Here is an 11060-nt window from a genome sequence, read left to right as displayed (position 1 = left end):
GGGACCTAACCAAGCGGTTTGTCCTCTTGGGTCCGGACAGAACCCCTTCCAGATGCGAGCAAGAAGCTGCAGCAACAGGCAGTTGCGAGCCCAGCTGGCTGTCTGCACCAAGCTGTAGTGGGGCGCCCGCGAACCTCCACGGTTGGTGTCTTGGAGGCCGTGGGGTGTATGCAAGGCCCCCACTTAGCAGTAGCAAAGCCAGACAGGTGTCTTGATACCGAGAGCAGAGGCGAACTCCCTACACCTGGCAGGAATGGGGTGGCTGTGGTTTTTGTTTGCCTGAGCTGTTGGGAGGTGTCACCCGGGAGGCCTCGTAACACCCAGGGTGCGCGTGCTGTCACTGAGAGTCACTTCCACCACGAACCAGGAAAATCTCAGTGAAAAAGGACAGCTATCAATACAGGATGACCTTGAGGAAGGAAGGAAAGAATCAAGACATTCTCAGATGAAACTAGGATTCAGTGCGAGCAGGCTGACCCTAAAAGAGTGACTTAAAAGCTTACCTGCAATCCTAACTACCCAGCAAGCCGAGACAGGAAGACTGCAGGTTTGACAACACAGCGTGGGCCACTTAGTGAGAACTTGTCTGGAAAATAAAAAGCCAGCTGTGGTGTCGCACATCTGTCATCCCATCGCTTCGAGTTCGAGGCCAGCCTTGGCTATGTAGTGAGTGCAAGGCCGGCCTGCACTATATAGTGAGACCTTGTCTTGGAAAAAAATAAACCTAAGGGAAAAAGCCAAAAGAAGGAAACAACATGGGTGTGGGGTGGGAGCACAACGTAATAAAACTATGGGTCAATAAATTCTTGAATTTTTTTCTTTTTGTGATACCAGGAATTGGACTCACGACGTCATGCTTGCTGTGACGCTGAGCTAAATCCCCAGCCCCTTTTTCTTTTTGTGGTGCTGGATCTTGAACCCAGGGCCTCACATTGTAGACAATCTCAAGTCTTCCAACTTACAGTTGACACTTGAAGCAAAATTACAACAACTGATGGTCTCAGCATGTGCAGAGAAAGTATTTTAAAGTTATAAATGGGAGGGGAAAGGTTATGAAAAGGAAGCTTTCTGTTTCGGTTTTGTTTTTTTCTGGTACTGGGAATTGAACTCACGACCTTGCACTTGCCAGGCAGGCGCTGTGCTGCTGAGCTAAACCCCCAACCCTAAAAAGGAAGCTTTCTACACTGCATGTATGAGCTGTATGATTCTAAAATGTTGCTAACCGTATGCTCCGGTCACATGGACATATTATGTAGTTCTTAGAGCAGCCCCTAAAGAGAGATACACCCAAGAATCCGATAGAAAACTCAAGGCAAGAGATGTAGGCTCCACACTGTCACTAAGTACTTACGCATGTGTGGGGGAGGGGTACTGTGTAGTGAAGGCGTCTGTCCCCCAAATAGACAGTCGTGCCCTCACCACCTGCCGGCTGGAAGAATAAACAAGCCACCCTTCCCTTCCCACCCCATCAGTGTTGGGGTCCTACCCTGGGCCCGGAGCATGCTAGGCAAGCGCTGTACCCCCAAGCTGCATCCCAGCCCCAATGTCCTCTCACAGTTGGTACAACACCACCCCTGGGCAAGAGATCCATCAACATAGAACACACCCTCACTGGCAGGATGTACGTTCTTTTCAAGTGTTCATGGTCTATACACAGACTATAGTGTGGGTCATCGAAAGAAACGCACGAACTGATCATGGTGACGCATACCTGTAATCCCAGCACTTGGGAGGCTGAGGCAGGAGGATGGTGAGTTCAACAGCCTGTCTGAACTACGGAGTAAGACTACACTTTTGCAGTAACACAGTGACACACGGTATCTGTTTCTTTCCTTGTGAGAATTTAAACTCCAGAAAGACTGGACGTGTGTTCATTTCTGCATCTATAGCGCTTAGGACAGTGGCGGCAGAAGGAAGAACGGAAGGAAGGAGGGAGGGTGGAATGGAATAAGGAGAAAAGGGAAGGTTGACTTCGCATCCCTGAGCCGCCAAGATCAACACTCACTTTTGCTTTGGGCAATGGATGGTTGGCTTCCGGGGGCGGGGCGGAGTGGGGTGGGACCAGGGAGGTGAGCTGGACGGAGGGGCGGGGCCCGCGCGGCGCCGTCGCCGTAGAAACGCGCCCGCGCCCAGTGCAGAACTACATCTCCCAGTGGCCCCTGCGCTTCTGGCTGGTAAGATGGTGGCGCGCGGTAGGAAACGCGCGGCGGGGGACCCCGAGGGGCGCCTCACGAGCCCGCCGGGCTACTCAGGTGAGCGGCTCGGGGACGTGAGGCCGGAGGATGATCGGGCTTCGCCATGAGCTGGTCAGGGGGCGGACGGTGGCTGGTTGCGCGCGTGTCCCGGGGGCCACGGGCCCCGGCCGCTCGGGCGGCCCCAAGGCTCGGGACCCACGCGGCGCTCCTCTCTCGTCTGTGGGCGCCGTGAGCCGGGCGAGCCCCGCTGGGTGCTGGCGTTCCTCAAAAAGGCAGTCCCTCGCCGGGCGCGGTGCCGCACGACTGAGTCTCAGCACTCGGAGGCGGAGGCAGGAGGCGCACAAGTTCGAGCCCAGCCTGGGCAACTTAGCGATTTAGCGGGAGCCTATCTCAAAGTTAAAAATTAAAAAAAAAAGTTGGACCTGTAGCTTAGAGCAAAGATCCTGGGTTCGGGCTCCAGTACCCGCGCCCCACGCACACACAAAGCAGTCTCTAGTGGCTTATTGGAAGTTCTCTGCCATCCTATCACTGCGCGTGCGTTTTCCGTAGTTGACACAAACAGTTATTGTCTGGTTCAAGAATATATGAGCTTTCTGCCCAGGGGTGGTGGTTCATGCCTGTAATACCTACACTTGGGAGGCTGAGGCAGGAAGATCGCTGCAGGCTCCAGGCCACCCTGCAATATGTAATAAGACCCTGTCTCAAAAAAACAATGTGAACTTCTTGAATGTGGGGACTGGACCTATAGCCTCATTGTGGGGGGCGGGGAGCCAAGCAACAGTCCCAAGCTTTATGGAGATTAGCATGTGTAGAATGTCCAGGGTTAACTAAAAAGCCCCACCCCAATAGGTAGACCTGCAGACTGACAGCCCTGAGGGGTGAGGGAGGAGGGGTCAGAGCTTCGCAGAGAGAACATTGTGTTTGAGGCTGGCTTACTGGGGTGACTGCATCGGGGTGCCGAGGGAGATGGTGCAAGGTGGGGAGGAGTGCCAGGCAGGGTCACACATGGTTTCCCTCAAGGCCGGGGTTTGGGCATCTCCCCCTAGCCGCAGAGGTGGGGTTCCCTCTCACTGCCCCCATCCGTCAGAATTGCCGGCCACGCGGTCTTCCACCAGGCCGGAAGCCCTCCGTGGATGGATTCTTGAAGCCTGCGCAGGCTTTACTAGAGGCGGGCTCAGTGAAGGATGGACGGACAGGCAGGACAAGGAGGGACACGGAGAAAGGAGATGGTGTGAGCTGGGTGCTGATCTCAGCTCAGGGTGGTCTGAACTCATGCCTCCTGTCCCCTTTCCAGCCATTCCAATCAAGTTCTCAGAAAAGCAGCAGGCTTCTCATTACCTCTATGCCAGGGAACACAGAGTTCGCCAAGGTGCCCAGTCCAGCTGGCCGCAGAAGCGCACCCTGTTTGTCCTCAATGTGCCGCCGTACTGCTCGGAGGTGAGCTCCTGGCCTGTGGCAGAAGAGGGCTCCCTGCCCCTACCAGGTCCTTGGGGTGGGGAGGAGCTGCTGATGGAGCCCAGTGGAGGGTACCCAGAAGCCATCTCTCTCGCTTGTGGCAGGAAATTGGCTTTTTAAACATGTAATTCTAACGTGGGTGTGGTGGCACATGCCTGTCCTTCCAGCACTCTGGAAGGCTGAGGCAGGAGGGTTGCAAGTTCAAGCCCTCACGTGGGCAGTTTAGCACCTTGGCAAGGCCCTGTCTCAGAAAATGAAAGGAAGGGCTGGGGTGTAGCTCAGTGCAAGGGCCTGGGTTCAACCCCCAGTACCAAAAAAAGGGGGTGTTAATGGGGCGCGGCACTGAGAGGGGGGCCAGGCTGTCGGTGTTCAGCTGGAGGCTGTTGGGAACCTGAACCTGCTGTGCAGTCGGCAGCCGGGCTGAGCAGAGTGGCCTCCAGCCCTGCCACCCAGGGTCGCGCTCCTCACCCTGCCGTGTAGGTCTGACTCTGTTTCCGACTCAGGTAGTAAAACTTAAGTGTTTTCTACAGTCACAAGGACGCCTACCCCAACCCTCGGGGTGTGGGGACTCCTGTCTCAGCAGTGTCCCTGTGGGGCCCGGTCAGACTCGGGCTGTGGCCTGCCGGTGTCACCAGCACGGGTAGGGAGGCCCTGACGGCTGCCCCGCAGTCACTCGCTCTGCTGCCCTTGGCCCTGCAGGAGTGCCTGTCGCGCCTGCTGTCCCCCTGCGGCGCCGTCCAGTCTGTGGAGCTGCAGGAGAAGCCGGACCTTGCGGAGAGCTCAAAGGAACCGAAGTCCAAGTTTTTCCACCCTAAGCCCCTCCCGGTAGGGCTCCCAGTCCCCAGTCGCGCAGCATGGGGTGTGGGGTGGGCCAGGGTGGCGTCCCCGTGTGCGTGGGGACACGGGCTGGCCGCTCCCCGGGTGCTCTCTGTGGTCCTTAGGCCCCTGCCAGGCATTCGCTGTGCCCGATGTTAGAGCCCGGAACCTTCTCTGCCCGCCGCCCCGCATGGCCCCGAGCCCCCACCTGCTTCCCACGGAGCCCTGGGCCTCGGTCCCCAGGAGCGCTGCTCCTCCTGTGTCCCCCGGTCCCTTGAGCCCACGGTGCCCCTGGTTCGAGTGCCCATCACCCTCCCGTGCCTGTCCTGGCGCCCGTGAGCGCGCTTTTCGCCAAGACCCTCCTGAAATGAGGGCGTCCAGGGTCCCCAAACAAAGTGTGGCTGTCTTCCCCCTGGACATGGAGTGGCTTTGGTCATCTCAGGCCTTGGAGCAGCCACCTCCCCGTCCAGCCGCAGGTTGGGTGAGGGCAGCTGGGGACCCCATGCGGGCATGAGGGCCGCGGCCCACACTGGCTCCTCCCCGCAGGGCTTCCGGGTGGCCTACGTGGTGTTCCAGAGGCCCAGCGGAGTGGCCGCCGCCTTGACGCTGAAGGGCCCCCTGCTGGTCTCCACTGAGAGTCACCCGGTGCAGAGTGGCATTCGCAGTCAGTACCGCCGGCAGTGCCCGGTGCCCCTTCCTGGGCACGGGTTGGTGAGGGCGGTTTCCTGGGGACACGTCTGCCGCCAGCTGTGCCTTGCCTGGGGGGACCTGGGCAGCCAGGGCTGTGTCTGGCGCAGGGTGGGCGGGGGTGGGCCTGGCCCGCTGTCCCTGGACCTTCTGAGCCCCTGCGCCCCCGGCCGCGGTCCGCAGTCCCTGTGCCCCGTCCCAAGCTCCTGACCTGTGGCCCGGGGCCCGAGGGGCGGCCTGCCGAGTGTGACTGTACCCCCTTCTCAGAGTGGATCGATGACTATGTGGACTCGGTGGCTGACCCCGAGGCCCTAAGAGTCGAGGTGGACACGTTCATGGAGGCCTACGACAAGAAGGTCGCTGAGGTAGGGGCTCCCCCGGGGCCACCGAGGGTCACCTGTGTCGCTGGAGGAAGAGGGACACAGCATCGTGTGGCTCCCGCGGGCTGGTGGCGGCGGTCCGGCCCTGTCGCTGTGTGGAGTCGGGCTCCACTGTTCTCTGGGGATCCCGGGCCCCGGGCTGGGTGACAGAGTCCGAGCGGCCCGTGGCGTGGGGGGAGAGGTGGCCTTGGCCCAGCTCTGCCGTGGGGCTGAGGGGCGGCAGCGGCTGGCGGCGCTCAGGGCGGGACAGCGTGAGGGGCCCCACCGACCCCGGGACTTTGTGCTCTGCAGGAGGAGGCCAAGGCCAAGGAGGAGGACGGCGTCCCCGACGAGGAGGGCTGGGTGAAGGTGACGCGCCGGGGCCGGCGGCCCGTGCTGCCCCGGACGGAGGCCGCCAGCCTGCGGGTGTTGGAGCGGGAGCGGCGGAAGCGGGCGCGCAAGGAGCTGCTCAACTTCTACGCCTGGCAGCACCGCGAGACCAAGATGGAGCGTAAGGCGCGGCCGGGTGGGGAGGGCCGTGTCCTTCAGGCCGCGGGCACCGGCGCCCCGCAGCGCTGGAACCTGCTGCCCTGCAGCCAGCGCCGGGAGTGACCCTGGGGTGGCTCTCGGCTCAGCCTGGGGCACACAGGGCCCTGTGCGCGGCGTGGGTACCGACTAGCGTCCCAGCTGCAGGACAGCGGCTTCTGCACCCCGCCCTGCTCTGGCCCTCTGCCTGACGCCGGCTTCACCCGACAGCAGCCTCCGCAGCCCTCTAGTTGCCAGCTGCGCTCTGCCCCGGGTCCCTCAGGGCCCAGAGTCACCAGTGGAGCTCGGTGGCGCTGGGCCCTTCCGGATTCCTGAGGCCTGCCTCCCCCTGGAGGCGTCTTTTCCCTGCTTTTGTTCCCGAGCACCCGCCGGCCTTGTCCTCCGCTGCCCTGTGGTTAGGTTGTCCCCATGCAGGCCGACCCCACCCCTTGGGGGGGCAAGGCGACAGCGGGAGCCCCTGGAGGCGAAAGGGGCCTGGCGTGCGCTGGGGGCACAGGTGCCGCCTGACCCCTCCCCCGTTTCTCTCCTGTCCCCAGACCTAGCACAGCTGCGCAAGAAATTCGAGGAGGACAAGCAGAAGATTGAGCTGCTGCGGGCCCAGCGCAAGTTCCGGCCCTACTGAGCTGCGGGGCCGGGCCAAGGGGCGCCGGCTGTGAGGACACGTGGGCCCCTGGTCCTGGGCCCTCGGGACGCAGCTGTCACCCCACCCCCGCCTGCCCCCTTCTCCCGGTCCTGTCGTTCCTCAGGGACCCTGCGGCAGGGAAGCAGCCCGTGGGAGTGAGGGACAGGGACGGTTTATTTCCCTCCCAGTGGCAGCACAGGGGGCTCTGGAAACGCAGGGGTACTGTTCCCAGCCCCGCTTCCTTCCCACACCCCAGGTCTGGACTCTTCGCCCTTTATTTCCTTTCTGCGGTACTGGGCCCTGAGCCCAAGGTCTTCACACTGAGCCACATCCCCAGCCCTTTCTATTTTGAGACACTCTTGCCAAGCTGTTCAGGCTGGGCTTACCTTTGAGACCTTCCTGCCTCAGCCTCCCAGAGTACTGGGCTTACAGCTGTGTGCCACCCCTGCCAGCTCACTGTCCCCTTCTGAAGTCACAAGTGTTCAAGTCACGATGTTGTACCTTCCCCTGGCTCTGCCAGCGGATTCTCTGCTGTCCAGCCTGGTCTTCAAGACCAGTGAGGCCCGACCCCTCCCTGGCCTGTGGGGCCGGGAGCTAGGAGCCCAGGTGGAGACTGGCAGGTCTGGTGGCTGTGACTTCCCCGGGGCGCAGCCCAGCTACGGTTCACCTGGGGCCTGTGCCGGCAGTGACTGCCCGGAACCTCGCGACCTGGCACTGCTGCGGGGGCAGTGGGTGGTGAGCGTGCTGTTCCCGTCCACCCTGCCCACCCAGCGGGGGAGGCTGCCCCTTGGGCCGACACTCGAAGTGTGCAAATGGACGGGGACTGCAGGGGTGCAGGGGGCCGGGTCCCAGCCTCAGCCCGTGCTCGCCGGCTGGGACGTGGTGGGCAGTGTCAGGGCCCCCAAGATACGCCTGCCCTGGGGAGGACACTGCACCTGGAGAATTCCGCCAGCAGGTCCTGGCCTGGACTCCGATGACGCGGGACCCTGGGCTTCTCGGGGCAGCCGCGGGGCGAGTGAGGCCTGGCAGCCTTCAGGGGTGTGTGGGGCCCTGGGGCCAGGCAGGGCCAGGCGAGCGGGTGCAAGCACAGCGCATCTCCGCCAGCGTGGAGCGCGGGGTGTCCCCCCCCCCGAGAGTACTCTGCCCGCGCTCTTGTCTCACTTCACAGATGCCCCACACTGCCCCGCGGAGTGAAGCTGGTTCCTCCTGGGAGCGTCCAGATCCCCCACACCCGCAGAAGGCGCCAGGCCTGGCTCTGCCCTGACTCCCCACTCCCCCAGCGGGGTCTCGGGCCTGCGTTCAATGTGCAGCTCGTTCACAGCCAGCTTGCTCGGTTTGGCTTTGCATGGGCCAGGACAGGCAAAGGAAGACAGCCTGGCGGGAGGCTGAGGCAGGAGGATCACAGGTTCCAGCCCAGCCTGGACAACTTAGTGAGACCCTGCCTCCAAAAATAAAGGGCTGGAGGGCTAGAGATCTATCTCAGCGGCACAAGTGCCTGCCTAGCAAGTGTAAGGTCCTGGGTTCAATTCCCGCTACCAGCTGGGCGTGGTGGCGCACGCCTGTAATCCCAGCACTTGGGAGGCTGAGGCAGGAGGGTCGTCATGAGTTCAAGACCAGCCTGGGCTACAAAGTGAGCTCATGGTCAGCCTGAATTGCATAGTGAGACCCTGTCTCAAAAAGACAAAAACAAAACAAAACAAAATTCCAGGTACCAAAATATTTTTTAAAAAACAGGCTGATGATACAGCTCAGTGGGAAGGCCCTGTGTTCAACTCTTAACACTAAAAATAAAAAGTGCTGGGGAATAAGTGAGAGAGGACTTGGTCCTTACCAAATGCTGGGCAGGGGTGGGGCATGGCTTTGGTTTTCAAGCCTTATTGGGGTACAGTTTTCATACCAGCCGTCCTGCCATGCGAAGCACATGAGTACAGTTGCCTCTGCTCACGGCAGTTATGTCCCAGTAACTGGCAAGCTGACAAGTCAACTGCGTCGCACCCCAGCTGCTGTCGCACCCCAGCCCCCGCCAGTGATCCCAGGGCTGAGGGGTGCTGCCCCGCCAGCGTCAGCACCAGGAGGTCCGGAGTCAGACCGAGTGCGGTTTCTGCTGTGTGCATTTTGGTTTTGCGTCGCTGGGAAGCAGGAATTCCTGAGCCCGACCTCACCAGGTCCCTGACGCCTGCCGGCCAGGGGTGTCTTCCCCGCCCTGCTGCCCAGGGGATTGCACGGGTGGCAGGCGGGACCCTCACCAGGACGCCCTCCCTGTCCAGCTCGCTTGGTGGCCAGGATGTGGGCCTGCGGCTGCCAGACTGAAAACAAGCTGCTCCCTGCCGAGGAAGTCGAAGCAGCTTGGGCTGCAGACACGGAACCAAGGTGACGTCCGGCCATGGGCGCTGTGCTCCCGTGGGGTGCAGCCCAGCCCCGACACCACCTCCTCAAGGCCTCTTCAGCTTCCGGGGGCCAGGGACCCTGGCCTGTTCCCAGGGGAAAGACTGGCCCGGACCGCAGGCCAGTGAGTCCACCACGGTCTCCCCAGCCCCTGCTGGCTGTCACCACACTGTACGGACTTCGGCCACGGGCCGCCCTGAGGTGCTGGGCTCGGAAGGAGAGAGAAGATAGTGCAGTCAGCTCGATTCAACCGAGCACCTTCACACTGGGCTGCTTCCCCAGGGGTTGGTTTTGCTTTTGTTTATTTTGAGACGGTGTTGCTAAGTTGCCCAATTTGGACTTGAATTTATGATCCTTCTGCCTCGGCCTTCCAGGCTGCTGGGATTACGGGTGGGCCACGGCCCCGCTTGCCCCTCACGTCTTCAAATGCTCCCATCTTGGATGTGTGGGATATTGCCGTTGGGTGTGGTGGTAGAGGCTTGCCTAGGATGCGCGTCCCTAGTACCTGTCCATCCGCAGCAGAACAAAAGAAAAAGAATAAAATTACATTTAACTTCACTTGTTCTCTTGTGTTTTGTTTTCTTTCTTGAGACAAGTTTTATTACGTAGCCCAGGCTGGCCTTGAGGTGATCCTCCTGCCTCAGCCTGCCGAGTGCTAGGATCCCAGGCGTATACCACCCCACCTGGCCTGGGCCTCTTGCTGAATAGTGACGGTGTAACATCCAGCAGAGTCCAGCTTGCAAGGGCCTTTCACGCATGGACTCAGCGTGACATTGACCCTGTGGATGCCCTGGCCCCCGAGTGGCTCCCAAGCATCCTCTTCAGAGCCAGCGCTGTCCTGGCGTCCAGCCCCACTGGGGAGCTCTGCCTCTTGGGGGTCATGCGTCCCATTGCGCCATCTTTGTTGCTGGCTTCTTTCCCTCCACAAGGGCCCCTGTGTGCGCCTTGCATTTGGAGCTTTTACATAAACATGGCAGCCCCAAGGCAGGAGTCACAAGAAAACGCTGGGAAAATCTTAATGCATCGGGTTTGGCAGCAACATTGTAGACCTGGCCTAGAAGCCACAGGAACAACAGTGAAAGAGCAGATACACTGGAGTCCACTGAAATAAACGGGTACTCAGGAGGCTGAGGCAGGAGGATCGCAACTCAGTAAGACCCTGCCTTAAAATTAAAAAATAGAGCTGGGGATGTAGCCCAGTGTTCCCTGGATTCAGCCCCCAGTACTGCAAAAATTAATTAGGCCTGAAGGTGTAGCTTAGGAGACAGTGCAAGTCGAGCATGCGTGGAGCTCTAGGTTCAAATCTCAGCACCACATAACTGCCACCAGATGATTACATAGAAAAATGAATTAAAGTGAAGCGGTGCTGGGTGTGGGCAGCACCCTGGGTTCCACCTTCAGCACTAAAACAAACTGCAGAGCTTTAGTGCATGAAAGGACAGTCAAGAAGCCAAAGAGAGGAGTTACCAAGTAGGGGAAGTATTAGGGGCTAAACAGCTAGGGCGACGTGTGACGGGGCACTGCCCACCCTGGGCTCCATCCGCAGGGAGGGAGAAGCGGGGGGCAAGGCACTTGCCAGGCAACTCGCCAGGCTCCAGCACCAGACGTGAGGGGTCGGTGAGGTAGACATGGTGGCTTCCATGCCACTGGTTGGGGAGGGGGCCCCCAGCCTTCATACCTAGGGCTCGTTTCTCTGCCCTGCGCTGGGGACAGCCGGGCAGGTCCTCAGCCAGCCCGTCGTGCTGCCTCGGGACTCTGCCCTCTGGCTGTGGCCGGTGCAGCCGTGTGATGCCCACGCAGCCATCCTGAGGCTGCCCCGGGTAAGGACAGAGGATGAGGACAGTCAGAAGGCACTGCGGAGCCTTCATTGCTGAGGAACTGAAAATGTTCATTCAGGTTTTTTTTTCTTTTTTCCAAAAGGGGTGCTGGGGTAGAACTGGATACCTTTCACTGAGCTACAGCCTCAGCCCCTTTTAATTTTCTGTTTCCAAACAG

General features: G+C 60.3%; 1 protein-coding gene across 1 annotated transcript; it reads left to right on the top strand.

Annotated features, from left to right (window-relative positions):
* Positions 1-2143: 2143 nt before the first annotated feature.
* On the top strand, positions 2144-7028 carry Rrp7a (ribosomal RNA processing 7 homolog A). Its single transcript, XM_005379418.2, has 7 exons — positions 2144-2252; positions 3490-3632; positions 4350-4475; positions 5013-5130; positions 5421-5518; positions 5825-6023; positions 6595-7028. Exons 1-7 carry the CDS (start codon positions 2180-2182, stop codon positions 6678-6680), a joined length of 843 nt encoding a protein of 280 aa, XP_005379475.1. The 5' UTR covers positions 2144-2179; the 3' UTR covers positions 6681-7028.
* Positions 7029-11060: the final 4032 nt, after the last annotated feature.

Source organism: Chinchilla lanigera, unplaced genomic scaffold, assembly GCF_000276665.1.
Source record: "Chinchilla lanigera isolate Chin_1 unplaced genomic scaffold, ChiLan1.0 scaffold00012, whole genome shotgun sequence".
NCBI classification, from domain to species: Eukaryota; Metazoa; Chordata; class Mammalia; order Rodentia; family Chinchillidae; genus Chinchilla; species Chinchilla lanigera.
The sequence above is the reverse complement of the archived record's forward strand: the minus strand, read 5'-3'. Positions and strand labels throughout refer to the sequence as shown.